This window comes from Hylaeus volcanicus, chromosome 6, assembly GCF_026283585.1.
Source record: "Hylaeus volcanicus isolate JK05 chromosome 6, UHH_iyHylVolc1.0_haploid, whole genome shotgun sequence".
In the NCBI taxonomy this organism is placed as follows: domain Eukaryota; kingdom Metazoa; phylum Arthropoda; class Insecta; order Hymenoptera; family Colletidae; genus Hylaeus; species Hylaeus volcanicus.
Window position 1 is genome coordinate 12,135,031 of NC_071981.1, and position 20,221 is coordinate 12,155,251.

The following is a 20,221-nucleotide window of genomic DNA, read 5'->3' on the forward strand; positions in this document are numbered from 1 at the left end:
ATCTGCCGCTGATGCAACTGATGCTATTTATTTTCTCTCTTGTAAAACTAACGCACGTTCGAGCGAAACCGAACAATAAGATCGTTTAAAGAATATCGAGCGCAACAACGGAGGGCGGATCGAACCACGGTCGAACAATGTGTAAGCGTTCGCCACTTAACGGTTCTCAGAATAGCGTCATCGATGGGACTTTCAAAGTCTTTAACCCTTTGAGTTTACGTAAGCCGATCGAGGATAGGCGTACACCTCGAGCAGCGTTAATCCAACGTCGATGATCGCGTAAGAAATCGGATAGGTACACTCCCACGTGCGTGAAACGACAGTGACATTGACCGTTCGCGTGTCTCTGATATCACCGTGAAATCGCGTGATGCAACGATCATGATACTCGCGTGTCGACGTAGCGGTCGACCGATTACATCGCGAAAACAACCTTTTCGTATTTGGGAATGTGGTCCGTACTACGGTGTGGTTTTCATAGGATCTTGATTATCCCATTGGTATAACTAGGTCTCGGTTACGTACAACGTAATTTCCTAAGGTAAAATATGAGACATCTCGTGGAGTGGAATGGTTCCAGCTAAAAAACAAACCCATATTGCAGGTGCATCGTTGCACGGAAACGAAAAATGATATAATCGAAAAGTAAACCTCTTCGGAGATTCTACTTCTTGTCCTGTGCCAACTTTTCGTAGCTATACTTGAAGCTTGGCTGTAGCTTATCCCAGTTTCTAGAACTACCCTGTGTACATGATTCATGACTTATGGTAAGTCAGTAGGGTGATTTTACATTAAAAAATGTACAGACTTCGCGCACACGCAAGAGTTGAAAAGATTGAAAATCAAGTTACAGCTGTTAATATTTTGTGAGGTTATTTTGTTACTACCCACCAATTTCAACAGTACATGAATTTCAGCTATTCGAAAATAAAAAGATTCTCAATCTTAAAATAAATAAAACATACAATGTAATATTTTGTTGTAGAACCATTCCTTTGCGAATTAACAAATTATTGGGAACACGTGCGCCCACTCGCTAATTTAAATAAAATTTCGTTGAATGGATCTACATAGGTAAATATATGTAGTAATTTATGAAGGGAATCATGTCCTTCAAGCTGAAATACAAAAAAAAAACACATTACAGTTAGAAGAGAAGATGTCCAATCGCGAACAAGTTTGCCAAGGAAACGGAAGCGTGTCCCGTATATTTTCAAAATCGAGAACGAAAGCACTTAGAAGAAAAATATAATTCTCTGCAAAGAATGATCGACATTTCTAATAAAATATCACTAGGGCATGTCGACTGAAAAATTTCCACCCGAATAATACGTATGTATTCGATGGTATGACGTCGGACGTGATCGATATCCATATTGATATTAATAGGGAAACGTGAAAAATAGACTAAACAATTGTTGAGTAAGTGAAAAAACGTATCAGCGATCCGATTAAAGTATAGATGACCGAGCCGAGTTGCAAAACATCGCACGCTCGCCGCTCTGCCTTTCGTGAAAGTCTTTCGAGCTCGCGTTTGACACGAATATCGTGTCTAATTACAAGCACGGTGGTACGGGACGATTGTTAAAGAACTGTGATAGTTTAGAGCCGACGATCGCGCGGCTACGGTAGGTGGGAACCATCGGGCAGAGTCGTGCGCAACGTTGGTGGCCGCCACCCGGCTGAACAGACTAGAGTCACCAGATTTCCTTCGCGCTCCGTTCCTTTACAATCCATTGTTATTTGCAGGCGAATCTGCTGGCTGTCGAAAGAAGTCGCTGACAAACGATAGCGCCATGTACAGAATCGGCGGGATGCATAGCGATACATGTCATCGAACAAGAGAACCACTTCGGGTGTTGGAGAAACACGAACAATGGAAAAGTGGTACACACACAGTGACGAGCATAGATTAGGCGTAGAAATTAATTCTTTGCCTCTATACTCAACTATTTGTAACCCAAATTTAAGCAGACATATTTACTCGCCATTTTGGTACATGAACACGTTGCCACCCATGCATGGATAAATATTCTAAACAGCTTTAATAACTCTTTAACGACGAACTTTTTAATCATATAGAAGAAAGACATGTCTTTAAAGTAAATTTAAATCCCTATTGATTTCAGATGAAAACTGTGGCCTCCAGAATGTACGCAAAACAGCTACGTTTGATGGTGATCTTCGATGGGTGACAGTTGATATCTTCCATATTCTCGGAGAAAATACTTCCAAAAAATAACAATATTTACTTGAACATATGTATGAAATGTTCTTAAAGTTTCATTAAGTTATGTACATTCCTTTCTTATTAAAAAAATTCATGCGAACCACTAAAAAAACGACGAACCTAATAGCGCTCTCTCTTATCGAACGACAAAACTTATGGTATATTCTCAGTGCATTTATTTATGTAATAAAATAAGAGGTTAAATTACAGTAAATATTCCAGCACGATACATGTCAAATTTCTGCCAATTAAACGAAAATCAATTTCACAGTGTCACTCTACCCGCTTCGTCATCTTACCCTCATTTGCGGGTCGCGCGCACCCCTATCATCCTATAGATCAATTACCTACGCCGATAGAGTACCAACTACTGTTTGAATTTACAAGCACGCAAGATCCCTTCCAGCTATACGAAAATAAATCTAAAAGAATCGTCGAAATCGCGCAACGATCCCACTTTCGTTTCACGTATCGCAGACGCATCCGTCTCTGTTTGTTTCTCTCTCGCTCAAGGAAATAAGAATATCGGAGCATCCCATGCCGAGAAGGGGTCGAACGGTGCACGTGGTGCTCCGCGATACACCGTAGGCAACTCGCGTCCTTTTTCCCGCAGCGCACGAAAGTTAGAGACAATAGGTACGTGGGCGCAGCATCGCGAACCCTAACCTTAGGTGATCCCATATTCCGTTCTCTGCCTTCTCTCCCGTTCGAGCGCTCCTCCTCTGTCGCTCTTCCCCCGACGATTCGCGTCCACGTCTCTCGCTTGCTCCTCTAAGCACGGCCGTTTATGTTAGACCGTGGCGAAGCTATCCTCCTCCTCCTCTCCCCCTCGCCGCCACGGTTGCGCCTTACCTCACCTGCACCTTCTCAGGTATTTCTCTTTATCTCCAGAGTGGCGAGAGTGCCGGTTGCGAAATCCCAGAAGTCTGCGCCCGACGTGCGCGCGAGCTGCGCTATGCGGCCGCCTCGTGGCGTGCCACCGATGCAACCGAGGGAGGGAGCTATCAGGGCCACCGATCGTAACCCTCGGAAAAGCGTCGAGGCGGATCCGCGTCGACTCCAACAGCTTTCCATGGGAAACGCGTCCCACACTGGTCATATTTAACGAAAGGCTGGCCAAAATGCATTTTCTCAAGTTTCCAGCAGACTAATACTGTGCATGTGTTGCACAATGATTAATTATAGAATATAAATAATAATTAGTTACTGATATATGGAGGTTCAAAGTTGACGAATTTTCGAACGCGATATCTTGAAAGTTGAGGCACGTTTAGTGTGTTAGGACATAGTTTAACTTTAAGAAATTCATATCTTTAACACTTTGCACTCGAGGCCTTGTTTTCTGGTATCAACTCGAGATGTTTTTTAGCATTCTATTGCCAGGAATTCTAAGCTACCTAGATTTGAGAATAAGGTCACCTTTACCTTACCAACAATCGTTTTATCAACACTTCGAACTCCAAAGAAATTAAACCTAATGAAACATTAGGTATTGTAGATTTGCTGCGTGAAACCTAATGGTGACTGAGAGTCACCTCTCGAGTGTAACGGGTTAACACTTTGTCATTGAGATATGTGTTATGAAGGTAAACTTTGCAGAGCAATACAAAAAAAACTACAAATTTATCAATGTTAAGGTTGTCTGGAAATTCGATGGCGAGTTTTGGTAGGTGGCACAGGTCTGAATATATTGGAATGGTTGAAAACAAGTAACATGTGTATATCCCTTAAAAGGTGGAAAAGTTGTGGAGCAAAATAGTGCCTACTTATTTTTTATTTTGAAATTTTGAGGAACGGCAATACTACCGCGTAATACTGCAACAGCGTTAAGGGTAGCAGCATTAAGTGTGGTCTTACTGCATACTGCTTCTGTTATTCCAGTGCTATAGTTATGCAACAATAAAATATTACGTTTCTAATCGTATCTATTTGTGGTTACACGAAATTTTAATAAATTTTATTATTATTGTATTTCGTATCGACTCAAAAGTCCAAAGCAGTGACAAATATACGTGGTGCTCAGTTAGACTTCGCAATGTAGTATGGACACTGGTCCCGCCATGTTTGAAGCTCTTGGAGAACAGAGCTCCATTGGAGGTCGACGAAAACCAGGATGTAGCCTCGTTGGTCTCTCTCCACGAGCGAACATCCAAGTCTCATCAGTTTCAGGAAAACGTGCACTGTTCACGACACCAGAGATGCAGCAGTCAGTAGGTACCAGGGATTCCACTTCTACCGAGTGAGTCACGAGCAGACATTGTTGCAAACGCGACGAGGGTTATCGTGTCAATCGGGGTGCCGGCAGACCATCAGCCGCGTATTTGTCACGGAATCACGTCACGGCCAATCTCTCTCCTCGGTAGTCATGAATTCTTAATGCGAGCTAAATTCAGTCCTGTTGCGAGTTCGGTTTCTCTTTCCCCCCTTCATCCCCCGTTACGTAACAGCGCCGGTTATCCATCTTCGAAAGCGCGTGAGCCGCCTTATTTAGACTATTTCGTAGCCACGGTAATTCGATTATCGCCGATCGACCGTAATCGGCGAGCTGCGACCGAAGGGTGGCCGTGGTTAGGCGAATGCGGGCCGCGGGAAAGCATTGTTGTGTATCAGACTTCAGGTTGGGAACTCTTCGACCGACCATTCTCAGACAAAGGAACTTAAACTGGGAGGCAAAAGTCAGGCGGCCTTACAATGCAGCGACGCTTCTAGTACAGACGCACGAGACTACCATTCAAACCGTTTTTTTTTTCGTTTTTATTTTAAATGCTGCAAGTACATTATTCAGAAATTCAGATATTTAAGGGCTTGCACTTGAATTGATTATGAAATATCTGTCAACTTATTAAAGTTTATTATATACAATTGACCAGAAGTATCTCTACCCTCTGTCTAAATATTTGTCTAAATTATGTGATAAGTTTGATACTTCCAAATAAATGTTTCATTACACATGCGCGTGGAAAGTTTATTCATTCACATATTTTTAATGAAACATTTATTTGGAAATATCAGACTTATCATGTAAATTAGGCGAATATTTAGACCGAGGGTACGAATACTTCTGAAACTGACTATGTAATACCGGATCTACATGGAAGATTAATTTTTTGGAATATGGTGCAAAAACAAGAATTAGACTGCGGATATTTATACATTTATGACAAGTGTATATGTACAAAAATATAGAAGGATGTCTACAAATAAATGAATATATAAAATATACAAAATAAAATACACGTTACAACATTTAAAAGATGAAACATTATTTAATTTACATTCCTATTCTTCATTAAAAATATGAATTTTCATAAGCATCCGCAGTCTAGTAACAACAAACAATAAAACTATTAAGGTAAATAATAAGTGTTATTAACTGCAAACAAATATGTAACACCATCAATAATAGCAAATTATAAAAACACATGAACGACAGCTATTTTAAATTTTTTGGAAGAGAAAACAAGATTCATAGACTGTGCCTCGTCAGAAAACATTTCGAGGTTGTCCCAAAAGTAATCGATTCTCACGAGTGCAGATCGATCGCGCAAATCCCACGAACGGGTAAACGCCAGAGTCGCGTTCAACGATCTGCGGGGGTGTCTGGATCGAGACGAATCGCTGATCCCCGTACCACCGATCACCGTTATGTTCCGTGAGATGCAATTGTGCAAAGGTAACGATCGGTTTTCTTTTCCATGTGGAATGCCGCGGATAAGGTGTATAATAAGTCCATGAGATGGTAATAATAATAGTTTCGCCCCAAAAAGCGACATACTTGTTTTTAATTCGTAGCCTATGAGTCGAATGATTAGTTACAGAGTAACACTGATTTAAATTTAGTTATCTAGGGTTGATACATGTACCATATTTTTATTTGATTTTTTGTGATACTTGAATAGAAACCTTCCAGGAATCGTATACTTTGTGTAACGTACACCTGTATAATCGCTAATTAAGTTTGTCTTACTGTGATGCCAATATTTCCGAATTCCTTTTGAAAAACAAGATAGATAATAGTCCAGCAGCTAGGCATCCTAGTTAAACATCTGCCAGAGCCTCACGTAGGCCAAATTTTCCACAGGTCCGCCATATCGATAAGCATAGACGTAAAACTGAGCTGCCCAATGATTCGAAATGCATTCCGCGAGCTAGTAGTCAAGAGCATTAAACCTACGTCACAAGTCCTCCGTGCTATTTTATCTGAACTGTTGCTTAGAGAGATTTTAGAACTCTCAAGAAATAAATCTGCGAGTGTCGAGAAAGGCTGGATTGATTTCCGGATCCTTCCTACACTTTCCACGCCATAACGTTCCCTCGGAAGAGGCATCCAAGTGCAAAGGGTTAAAATTTCCGGAAAGTTAAAACGTTGGACTCGAACGTTCAACGATCCGCGCGGGGGTGTCTGTATCGAGACGAATCGATGATCTCCGTACCGCCGATCACCGTTACGTTCCGCAAGATGCAATTGTGCAAAGGTAACGATCGGTTTTCTTTTCCGCGTGGAATGCCGCGGAGAAGGTGCATTCTGAGCGCACCCACCGAGAGCGCGCGGCGCGAACCAACGCGTCGCGCGACGCGAGAAGGACAATGATACAGCCAACGATATAGAAATCTCCCGGCCGAGTACACGGACGATTGTGCGGATCGGTGGTGAGATTGCCATTGCCGACGCAAGAAGAAGGAGCGAGGATGATCGCGATAAAGAAACAATCGAACCGCGTCCCGCCCACGGGTCCGCCAACATTCAATTGTGCCTTTTTCCCTCTCTGTTACCGCGCCGTTCTCTCTCGTCGCGGCTCGGACCGCAGACACGTCGTTGGTTACTCTTAACGGTACAACCCCCGCAGAGTGTGGCCCCGCGAGCTCATTGTTCCAGACAATTCGAACGGTTTTTAATTCGATAAGAGGTAATCCTGCTTTATTTCTACGAGCAAGCTCGCCATGTTGGCCGGATCGCCCTGGCGTGTCCGCCCGTACACGCTGGTGAACGCCAACGGAGGAGGAAAAGGTGAAGTCGATGAAGATGTACGATCGCAGGAAGAAAAAAAAGCTGGCAATGTTGTCGGAGAACTTTCTCGGTAATCTACTCCGCCTCCCAACGTAACTCTACGTTGCAAAACAAAGTGAAACATAACCTCCCCCCCCCCTCCCACCCCACCCTTCCTCCCTCAATATCAATATCCACCTGCAGTCTCGCGAAGTTTGTTCAACGACATAATGGCATCAGTGTCTCGTCCATCCAGGTGACCATACTAAATTTCACGAGATCTTGCAACCATTGCACACCAAGATGTCCAATTTTGCACGAGACGACACCTCCGTCATATTCGGTAACAGCGGAGGAAATAAGAGAGAAAGCTACCAAACAGGAGGAAGTAAAATGAAACTGGGAATGAGCGAAGAAGGTGAACTGGACGTATTATGGATCACGTGCAATCTCTGGGTAGGTAGGTCGGTCTGTTATGCAACCTAGAAGCTGGACTGGATGATGGAGCGCCGCGGAACATTGTCATCGCAGCGTGCTTCTAGCTTCGTTTTACATCTCAAACGTAATAACGAGGGATAGCGGAAGCGGAACAATTGAATCGGTTACTCCTCTCCGAGCAATAAGGTTCGGTGCTGAAATTTATGATCCCTAGAGGGGTACGAATGTGGATGGGATAGCGGTTACTCGATCCCGTGTCTTCCTTTTGCACGAGTAGCCTTTGCTTATACTATTAGGTTGTCTCAAAAGTTTCTTTCATTTTATTTATAAGTAGCACATACGCAATATTTTATGTTTTATGTTACACTAGCTGTACCCCGCGGTTTCACTCGCGTGGAATACTATTCTTATTCTATACTAGAAATGTACCCAATGTTTTAGACTAAAAAATTTCCTAACTATATCGTCTTTATAATAATAGAACAGGAAATTAATTATAAAGGAAATTGAAAGGAATTGGAACCCCTTTTCACCCCAGGGGTGAATTTTTTTTAAATGCCGAAATAAATGTTTGATTAATTATATCAAAGAGCAGTAAGACCAACTTCCAACCAACTCTGACCACAAAGAAAATATTCTTCATACAAACGTTACAACACCTTTTTACCCCCTTAGAGATTGAATTTCGAAATATACTTTCTTATTCCTTGTATACATCACAAAGGAAACCTCTGTGGAAAATTTCAGCTTTCTAGGTTCAATGGTTTAACCTGGGCGTTGATATGTCAGTCAGTCAGGGCTTTCAATCTTATATAGACTAATAAGTTGTGCATGACACATTTTGGTCTATTACTGTTATAAAATCAACTACTAAGAAACAAGATTGTCTATTTATACGAATACCGCTACACAAAGCTAGTAAACTCTAAACATATGTATGATAAAACAAATGGAACTAAGAGTGGTTGATGTCTAACCATACAGATCTACACGAGTCAAGAAAAAATATTTTTTCTAGTAATCCTGGTTTTTCGATATTTACTCTAACTATGTATTTTTACTGTTGGTCGCGTTGGCAGTCACCGGTGGCCCCCACGGCGTTGTAGCCAAGTAGAGTGTCGGCCATCGGTGACCTCCACGGTAGTCAACGTATTAAATATCTTAGATTTCATACAGGACAGCTTTAACCCTCTACGAGCCGAACTTTTTTTCTGCAGACATCTTGGAAAGCATTTACTTTGGTATTTCAGGTTGATGGTGCTGCCAACCGTCATCAATATCGTTACTGGTTACCAGATAGCATTACATAATTAAGACGTATACGTCATCTTGTGAAAGAATTAAAATTATTTGGTAAATTGTCGATATATTAGTGTCTGCCCTGAAAGTTACACGGACTTATAGAAGGTTAAAGTGGAAAGTGTTGCAAGGTTAGCCCCATTTGGCAGTATTATTAAAAGAATCAACATCGAAAGAGTTCTTAGAGACCCTTTTTACACGTTGTCCGAAACTTCGCCAGCTTCGTGATAAATCCGTCGCTGATCGAAGGACAAACAAACGTTAAAGTCACCCATATCCAACACAACATCCCTTCGGCCTTTTTAAGGGATTCGACAAGCGTACAAGCAACGTCGATAGTTAAACGAAGGGGAACACGTACCTATCCGCCTTCCAGTTGTTCTTCATCATTATCATCATCCTCCTCGTCCCCTGCGTCTCACCCCGACGGCTCTTCCGTCGCGAAGAAGACTTTCGAAATCGACTAGTCGCGTTCGATTCGTGCCACTCGCTCGCTCCTCACGGAGCATCGGCGTTTTCCGCGACGTGCAAAGGTCATCGCAACAGGCCGCGGCGCAGCTACGCTCTCGGGAAAGAGACGCGAGTCACCGGCGCGTACTCTTACGAGGGGAGGTCAGGTAAGGTAACTGGTAACCCGGGGTCTTCCCTCTTGCCTCTCACCTTCGCGTTTTATGTTGCAAACTAGTACTCGTCTTTAGTAATACCCAATGGTACCTGGCGCGCAAGCTTCTAGAAACCTTTGGTTACCTGGACGACAACGAACACGCATTCGCTATTTCCAATTTTTAATTATCATCGCGATCCAGATCACCGTACCTAATCTCATCGCAGTGTTGGACGGTTGGATCATTTGCGATTCGCTCGTAGGAATTATTATCTAAAACAATCGAATACGTTAGAGAGCGTTCGTAGAAATTTAATTAGAATAGCAGAAGTAATACAATTTAACTTTATGATTACTTCGACATTCTATTTCATTAAGTGTTCCTAATTTTCTGTTACGATAAAAACGACCTTAAACGTTATAACGAGACATGATCAAGTGATTTTCTCGAAAACAAAGACTCGCATGAAAAATTGTTATTCTCTATTTTCGACGTATTTTTTCGTGTAGAATCACCCCCTTCTCGCTTATACTACCAGTTACCGAAACGAAACGAAACGAAACGAAATAACGAACCAGTAACGAAACGAAGTCTGGAGCTCTGCATAAAGTGGATGAAATTTTTAAATTCAACAATTTTGAAAAAATAACACCTTCTAGAGAATGACAAGATGAGAGTTTTACGATTTAAGTTAAACTAAACGTTGGATAAGTAAACTGGAAATATAACAAAGTTTCGTCTGGTTACTTTCGTCAATCATTTCAATTCAACAACAATTCAATTTTTCTATACTCGCTACTACTAGTGTTGAAATACAATATACAATCATATGTACGACAATATAATTAATAACGTAAAAGATTAAGTTGTTTTTATTTCCGCCTTCTTACTGCACGAATGTTTTTGTCCCCCATTGTATGACCGACGGTGTACATAACTGTATTCAACGAAGACACCCGCAAACACCGAGTATCCTGAACAATACGCGATGATACTCCGCGATCTGCTTCACCCTCTACCGATGATCATGCTTTCCGTCTATCGTGGCGAATCGATGGGTCCGAGAAAGAGGGAGAGGAAAAAAAATTGAGGAAGAAGAAACGGCGCGATATCGCAATGCAATCATCGCTCGTTGGAACGACGATGAATCTGCATTATTCAAAGGCACGTTGAACAGAATACGTTACAGCAACGAATCTCTCGCACGTACCGCGGGGTCGGCACCGTCATCCTCATCCTAGGCTACATCTTACCCAGTTTGCAACCCCCCGCTGACCGAACGGCTTTTTCGATACCGATTATTGCGCCGATCGCACGCTCTTGATATAAACAGCGGCTAGAATAGGCTCTTTGATGCGGTACGAACGCGTGGGAACGCCTTCTAGATACGTTTGAAGGCTTTTCTTTTCATTTATTCCCACGTTTCCGCGGCGGCGAATTGACGAATGTTCCGAGTCACCGATAATTTGCAATCTATCGCTAATATTTTCACGGAAGTAATACCTTTCGGCGAACCATACTACTTTTGATTAAATACCTCTATTACTATGAAAACCGACTGATATGACTATTGGCATGCTATCGAGCGCAGAGAAGGGAGACTCTAATCTGTAGAAAATATACCATATTAGAAGTAATGATTCCGTAAGACGATACCTTGGGTGATTTCAGAAGCTAAAGGGTTTTTGAATAGGCACGATATATGTTTAAAATGTAATGGCAACCGCCTTTGATATCATATATGTAAGTAATACTAGCTACCATTTATATTTAACATACTCTGACAATTCATCATGGTAAGATACACGATTCAACAATATTTGGTAACTATCAAAAAATTAAAAGTTAAGTTCTTTTGTTGTGGCTCACATAAACGACCTAATATGCTTGCTACTCAACGAATCGTTGAAAAATTCGAAAAGGATTTTACTGTCCACGATACTAAAAAGAGAATACTGTATCGTGATCATAGCCGTTGCGAGTTTGCTGAGTGAATTTTACAGCAAATTGAAATTGATCCTACTATTGATAAAAAAAACTCATGTTTTCGGGTGAAGCTCATTTTTAAAGCTCACGAACACTGAATTAATTAAAAATAAATATCGAACATTGTATTCCACACGTGATTGTCATGCGTTATATTTCAAAGTAAACAAAAAGAAACACGTTCTATCTTAAACGTGTTTTATTTCATATTAACATCATATCGTTCTTATTAAAAAAACTCTTTATTCCAGTGTTCGGTATACGAGAATCTCAACGTTGGCACTATTTTTTTTAACTGTTTAGAATCGGATCAATTTCTGAAGTTGTTAGCGACTATGAAGTGAGGAATTGAATATCCAAATATCGTTAATTATTTTACTGTGTTTGCGAAACTTTAGACCCCAGAACTCTTTTGCCCACCTAATACGAGCGAATAGCATTTTTTTTTAAATTTGTGCTACAGTATTTGAAAATTAAATTTTTCCACAAAAATTTGTGAGCTGTAAGGCATAATTATGTATATTGCCGTAGCTGGGTCAGTGGCGTGCAAAAGATAAAAATGACGTCGCTTTGCTGAATAATATTTTTTAATCTTTCTTCTAATAAAGGCGGCAGCCACACTCGTATACTCCAATAGTTTATTTCTTTCATCTATTTTCCATCTCGTCATCATATAGAGCAGAGTTTATCGCTATCGTGTCGGTATAAAAACACCTTCGCTTGGACAACAGATGCATCACAACTCGGAACGCTTAAAATATTTATCAGAACGCGTTAAAACATACATCTACAAAAGTCCGTACTTGTATTGTTCAAACTTTTTACTAAAAAGAAAAAATACAATAGTTGTCTGAATAATACCGGAAATACCCCTTAACGTTATCACTGCTGCATTAATCTGTAGTAGGAAATCCTCGATGCTGAACTCATTTCACGATTCACTTTGTATAAATCATACTTACTGTAATATCTGCACCTACGTACCATACCCAAGAATAAAAAGTCAAACGACAACACGAATCGTCACGTTGATGACGATAAAGCGGTCGACTGTGGATCCGAGGACCGTGGGTTCGAATCTCCGTGCCTCATTTTTCGTTTACACTCCTACATTACAAATACGCGACAAAATTAAATAAGGAAATGAAAGTTTATAAATTCAAAGAGTTTTACATACTGCTAGTGTCGTCTGTGACTTGAGTTTCGAGAATAACATTATTACTCGCGGTCGAGTATGCTCGCGAGGAACGATTAAAAGTTTGAACAAAAAGTAAAAGTTTCTTCGCTAGTCCATCGCAAAAATGTATATTTACGGAAATTCCTTGGGTCTAATATACACGTAAAATATGAAACGCGGGTAGAGCGTGTAGGATCGGTGATACCGGCGCAACAACTTTCTAGAGTGTAGTGGAGTCCAAAAAAGAGCAACCGACGGTGGGTGCACACCGGCTACTTGCCGACCGGTGGAAACGATTTCTTTGAGAATATCTAGGCGTTACGCAATCGAGGCTGCGATTGTGCATATTCAGCGTTTACAATGCGGGACGGTCAGAATCGATTTCATAGAGAATTACTCGGCAGGCATGTCGACGGGGGCCACGAGGCTGCGGTCGACCGGGCATACCTTGCTGTCCGCGATTTTTCTGACCCGCGAGGATTCGATTTGCGTGACGCAATGTTCGCGGCAGAATCTCCTAGCGCGGATTTTTCACAACGGCCACGGCGAGCACGATACAACACCCGCTTTGCTTTCACGCGCGATCGAAGCCACTCGTTTCGAGATCACCCTTTCCCCTTGCTACCGTGGCTTTATCGGTCTCCGGGGCTCGGTTGCGCAATCGGTTCTCGAATTCTGTAACCCGAAAGGCTTCGAAATCTAACCGAACACCTCCATTGGATTAACAGGGGAAGCCTACACGGAACGGTCCGAAAATAGGTGCATATTTATGAATTTTTAGGGGACTATTATACAATTTTTCGATAATAAGTTTAAGAGTATTCGAAAGAACATTTCTTAACGCATTTATCGCAATTTCTGTATTTAAAAACATCTTGAATTGACAAAGTTGCGGGGAACAAACCCTTAAGGGGCAAGCCTAAATAGGACAATCTGAAAAAGGGTGAATATCCATGAGTTTTTTGGAGAAGAATCGAACAATTCTCTGGTAGTAAGTTTTAGGGTATTCGAGAGAACGTTTATTAGTGCATGTATTTCAATTTTAAGATTGAAAATCTTTTTATTTTCGAACAGCCGAAATTCATGTCACGTTATATGATGAAAAATGCTGTGAGGCGATGAAATGGGTGAGTAGTAACAGAATAAATATGCCCCGTTACACAGCTTGAAAAGTGGAGGGGAAATGTGATGAAGGTAGAGAACCACAGCAAATAAAGAAGAAGACGCACAGTATGATATTTCGGAAACTATTAGATCGTCTACAGACGAAGCTACTCAAAAGAAACGTAATTGGTCGGTGACTGAAATTACAAACTAGTTACTTATTGGTTAGTAATGATTCTGAACATTCTTAGAAAAAGCATGTACCGCTGTCCGCGCGGTGTAATATTACAGCAGAGTCGTATTCTCGGTCATAGCTTGAACAAATATTGTTAAAAGTATTTACGTCGAACAATATTTCCGCTAATTACCATACAAATATAATTAGCTATAAACATGGTAGGCCGAATAAGTGTGGCAAGCCATAACTCCATTATCAATGTCTTTCGAGAATAATGTCAAAGGGAAACAATGAATGGTTCAAATAATGTACTGGTGCATGTGCATTCGATAATTGCGTTATTTTTTTAAACGGATGTCCATATTTTTGTACATACTGTCCCTTAAATATTCATATGCTCTATATGTATTGAAGAAATTTGTTTAAATTAAATGATAGGCATGATGTTTCCAAATAAATTTTCCATTATAAATACTATTATTTAATTTATACGAATTGTTTCAATAGCCATAGAGTACGAATGTTTATGGGGCTGACTGTATATAGTATAAATATTTAAATAGCAGAGGTAAACAGAAATCCCGAAACCTACAATGCTGATTGGTTCATTCATTATAAATACGAACATGAATAAACTTTACACATGTGTGTATTTATAATGGAAAATTTATATGGAAACATCATGCCTATTATTTAATTTAGGCAAATTTGTTTAACAGACTCAGAGAGTACGAATACTCATGAGACTGATTGTAGATTGAATCCTTTTGCCATTCTACGTAAAAAAAGTATTAGTATTACACTAAACGAATAAGAAGTTAACCACGATTGTAACGGTTTTTTCATTGAATCTCCAACTACTGTTACTCTTTATTAGCTACTAATTCAAAATTTGACACTACGAGCTCATTCGCTGCAATTCACGTTCGTTCCAAAATTGCTAGTCGTAATATAACGTCGATATAACTTAAATATAACGTCATCAACAGGGGATTCTTTGCTTGAAAACAAATCGAAAATGAAGAATGATATTTTTTCATAGGAAGCTTCGTTTTCGTAAAAATATATCGAAAGGTGTGGCTAACCATGTCTAACCACGACTGGCCAGTTCTACTAATTCTAGCATGAGGGGACTCGTCAAAGTATACTAAGAGACAATAACGTATATCCTTTAAACAAAATTCTTCATCAATTGTAGGAACAAACAAAACAGAATAAATTGTTCGTTTATTCAAAATGAAGGATTCCAATTAGGAAAAGTGAGGGATGTTTCGTACATCGCGAACAGGAGTGAAAATCATTGGGAAGGGTTGAATGACAAGCCATCGATTTGCATGTAGAGCTGTATCGGGACGGCAGTGATCGCGTCCGTAATTATTATTTTGTACAAGAGAATAGTTCGCTTCGGCAGCTTAACTCTAAAATGAACACCGATGATTCGGACGTACTTTCATCCAGGATCCGTATCTCTCTGCGTGGACTATTCCTCGCGACGATGTCTCTTCTAGAAAATGCCAGCCCATCTTTTTTCATACGCGGCTTACTCGATTATTGATTAACCGAGTTGTTGACTCCACGCTTGCAGCGAGCTTCGTCGAATGAATCTTCCAGTCGAACGGGCAGAACGCGTAGGCAGACCGGAGGTATACTTAGGGTAGGGACACAGGTGCTTCCTTTCAGGCACACTTCCTCCTTTATATAATACGATTACGAGGTAAAACTATGTTTAAAGTACTGTCGATCGGCTCTTCGCGATGCGTGCTTCGTCACTGACGGACCCGCGAGCTGCGCGTTCAGTTCTCCAAGAAGGACACGAATTGCGTGAGCTTGTTTAGCTGATCCTCGGTAAGGCAGACCTCGTTTACGAGGTTACGATCCTCTTTCTCGATCTTGCGCGGCTGTACCATCGTACCGTCGACGGTCCAGCCTCTTTCGGTGGCCATTTGACGCGCTTCTTCCAATGCCAATCCCATCATCGATGCGAACACCGTTAAACCCAACGACGAGTACGCCTTGGATATCAGGACCATTGTTCTTTCTCGAACGTTATCTGAAAGCATGACCAAAAATTGACTCCCCGAGAAGAGCGTCAGTCTATCGCATATTTGCTTTGAATCGTAACAGAGTTGGGCATGTTCCCAGGGCCCTCTTAATGTATGAGCACGCTGGGCAGTTGCCTGGGTGAAACATATTAACCCTTTGCGGTTGGCAAATGTCTCTGATGGGAGTACTAGCTAGTCGGGACAAATTGACCTATTCAGAGTTATTTCTTCCTAAGTGATTTAAAGTAAATATATGGGTATTAAAAAACACAGAATTTGCTGTAACTGATTTATTGTGTTTAATAGTATTTCTAATACATCTATATATACTAGGTTGTCCCATAAGTTCTCTGACACTTGCTATCAATAAATCATTTTATAATAACATTATAATCAAACAATAATTATTCTTCAAAGTAAATGCCATCGCTTCTGATAGTTTTCATTCATCTTTCTGCCAATTGTTCGATTCCGATTTGGATCAAATGTCACAAAGAATTTTAATGTCAAAAATTCACGCATCAAGTGTCCAGGAACTTATGGGACAATCTAGTATAAGAATGAAACTCTGACTGACTGACTGACACATCAACGCCCAGGCTAAACCCTTGAACCTAGAAAGCTGAAATTTTGCACAGAGGTTTCCTTTATGATGTACACAAGGAATAAGAGAGGATATTTCGAAATTCAACCCCTAAGGGGGTAAAAACGAATTGCGACATTAGTATTCTAGCTGCCGGAAATATCGATTGAAACATCTGAGTTACGGAAAACAAAAGACAGTCACCTACTGATTCACGAAGGAACAGGCGGTCAAATGCGAACGACATAAAATAAATAGTATACCACGCGGGTGAAACCGCGGGGCACAGCTAGTTTTAAATATAACGTCGTCAACAGGGGATGATTCTCTGTTTGAAGACGAATCGAAAATGAAGAATGGTATTTTTTCATAGGAAGCTTCGTTTTCGTAAAAATAAATCGAAAGGTTTGGCTAATCATGTCTGACCATGACTGGCCAGTTCTGCTAATTCTGGCATTGTCTAATGTACCATACATTACCAGCCATAATGTACCTCTTCTATGCAAACTGCAATTTTTTACATGATTACAACGAGGGTCTCTAATGTATATTATACGAAATATATACCTTTCAAAGCAGCCATGATATCGGAAACATCTTCGCTCCATTCCGCGTTGAGGGCAACATGAACCGCAGGCCAGTCCCGTTGCCACATACGCTGCCCCACAACCCATATTTGCCTTAGTTCCGCACTTCCGGCTTTCAGATCCGCCGGTATCCGCTTCCATAGGTACTTAGCGTTGCATCTTTCGATCAAATAAACACGGATCGAAACTTCACTCGAGAATATATTCTAACCCTTTCAGACCTTGCGTCCACAATTGAGGACACAAAATTAAAAAATTACAGACACTATCGTTTAAGGCGATTGTCCTTATTTGTGTACATGAAGAAAGACGGGTTTTCTTTGTAAACTACACTATTAGCATTTCTTTATTAGTTTTTCCATACTAATTTTGGGCCAAGTTAACTGTAAAAATTAAATTACATTAATACGAGAAAAAAATAATTAAGGTCTGAAAGGGTTAAGAAACCAACAGATCCTTTGGTCAGGGACAAGTAAAATGTGTAGGATCTTCCAATAAGAGAAATTTTATTTTAAATTTTGCGACATGTGTAAACCGTTCAACATACAACGCTCCTATCTGACGGCTGAGAAATGAAAGCTATATGGTTTGAGACAAAATAATTTTTGGAAAAAAATATAATCGACTTCGAAAAACATTAAAACTACACTAAAAAGTATGAAATAATTTCTAATTCGTTTATAAGAATACTCGCCAGCTCTAGATATAATTGTTTAAAAGTATGACAAAATGCAGTGAAAAGTATGGAATAATTTCTATTTAAACTGCATTATTACTTAGCAGCTGTTGATGAATTTGGTTAAATTATTACATGAAGGGTTTCGTCGATTTAATCGACTTGAGACCACACATACGTGAAATAGTACTCTTTTTGCGATAAAAGTGGTAAAAAATAAACCAAGGTCAAATTTTTTGTTACGGAACCAAGTGGCGGTAATACTCTACCAGATGCAAGAAGTTTCAATCCGATTGATCGATCTGTCTAGGAGTGATAAACAGTACAACATTTTTCATTTTTTTACAAAAAAATTGAGTAAAAAATGTCAAATCACATTGTCTTGATAACGAGACCAACTGGGAGACATGCTTTACAAGATGCAAAAGGTTTCATCCCAATTAGTTAAGCCATCTCAGCGTAATCGGGGAACAGACATAAAAAATATATATATACAGTCGAATTGAGTAACCTCCTCCTTTTTCGAAAACGGTTAAAAACAAAAGCAAACGTTCGCCTGCACCTTCGTTTAATTAATGTTACAGACCGACCAGCTCGCGTATATAAATTACACGGATCATTTCAATGTGCCCATAAAATGAAAATTAAAGAAATGGGCAGAACATAAAACGTTTTGATTTCGTTAACGCATCAGCTTAAACGCATAATGATAAGATTAATTAATAGTAAATAAAGTAAATAACGAAATGTATAGTGCAATAAATATAATGGTATGATCGATAGGGTTTGCGATAAATTATGTGCTATACGTAAATGCGATAAAAACGGGCAAACAACTTAATGTAAATTAACAGCCTGACGCAACAGGCACAATATTGCGGGATAAAAATCGTTGCGGCACAAAAAACCAGTAAACGCACAATTTCATCCGTAAAATCAATGATTCCTCGCGAATCGTATGGTTCTTAACGAAACATAAGTTACTCTTTCAAATTTCCCGCCATTAGTTCATAAAAAAGAAACAGTGATTTGTTAAACAAAATTACATCGAAATAACGACAAAAATATATAATGTACTTACGTGATGAATGATAAGTAAGAAATGTGGTATATTGTTCATAATAAATTATTGTTAGAAAATATCGCATTGCTTTAAAATATTGATATCGACAAGACTGGTCATCGAGTTTACAGATGGCGTCAGCACGAGATACACAAATGTTTATTTAATTGTAAAAATAACATAAATGCAGTATATGCAAGTTTTTATAAAAAAAAATATTAGCGAAATTTTCCTTAAAGAGCTATTCGTTTCCATGAAATGATTGTTCAAATGACAAAAGGTAAAAAGGAGTAAATAGCAGACGTTCGTACTTACAAATCATTTTGATAAAGGTATACGGCTAGTAATTGAGCATACGTCTGTGTCGGTGCAACTTCACCAAGGGCCTGTAGAAGAATGTTACAATTGTATTTTCACAGAATTTATTTATACAGCAACAGAACTCATTGTAATAGTCGGCATAACCTATATTCACGAATGTTTGAACAACTCGCGTACCTCCAATTCAGCTCTCTCGAGCTCCTGAAGAAATTTATCCACCTCGTTCAATACCATGACGGGAATTCGTTATTTTCTCGACGAAAAAAACGACTTAGTAACAATCGTGTTAACAATACGCGCCACACTGAAATTAACGAACGTCAAGCGAGAAATCTAAACAGCTGAGGATTCAACACAAACATCATCTTTTGAGTATGTATAATTCCCTGTAGGTGACGCCATCAAACAGTACAATCCTGATCAGTGGGTTTTAGTACCAGTGGCGCCATCAGTGGGAAAACACCCAAGTTTGTAGTGAAAATAGTTCCCACCTATTTTATAAGATGGCGCCACGAATACATTTTAATCAATTCTTTATTTTTCATAAATACGATTCTTTGCTTTGTATCACTGCGATGTCACATTTTAATGTATTATTTAAACGTTTATTTGCTTTTACATATGTCTCGGGTCTATAAGGCGGCAAAACGCTCAGTGGCTCCATCAGTGAGAAAACACCCAAGTTTGCAGTAAAAATAGTTCTCACATTTTTATAAGATGGCGCCACGAATACACTTTTGTCTACGATGTCTTATTTTAATATGTTATTTAAACATTTATTTGCTTTTACATATGTATCGGATCTATAAGGCGGCAAGACGCGTTAGTTTAGTAATATGGGGTTCAGTTGGTTCAACTGTTTTAACCCCACGACCCTTTAGTTGGTGATGTCATCTAACAGCGATAGTAGAAACTATTTTCATTATAAACTTGAGCGTTTTTCCG

General features: G+C 39.9%; 1 protein-coding gene across 1 annotated transcript; it reads right to left on the reverse strand.

Moving 5' to 3' along the window:
* Positions 1–15,333: 15,333 nt before the first annotated feature.
* On the reverse strand, positions 15,334–19,643 carry LOC128878878 (COP9 signalosome complex subunit 8). Its single transcript, XM_054127494.1, has 4 exons — positions 19,454–19,643; positions 19,271–19,341; positions 17,197–17,375; positions 15,334–16,054 (listed from the first exon to the last, which is right to left on the reverse strand). The coding sequence occupies exons 1-4, from the start codon at positions 19,508–19,510 to the stop codon at positions 15,798–15,800; spliced, it is 564 nt and encodes a 187-aa protein (XP_053983469.1). The 5' UTR covers positions 19,511–19,643; the 3' UTR covers positions 15,334–15,797.
* Between the last annotated feature and the right edge of the window lie 578 nt (positions 19,644–20,221).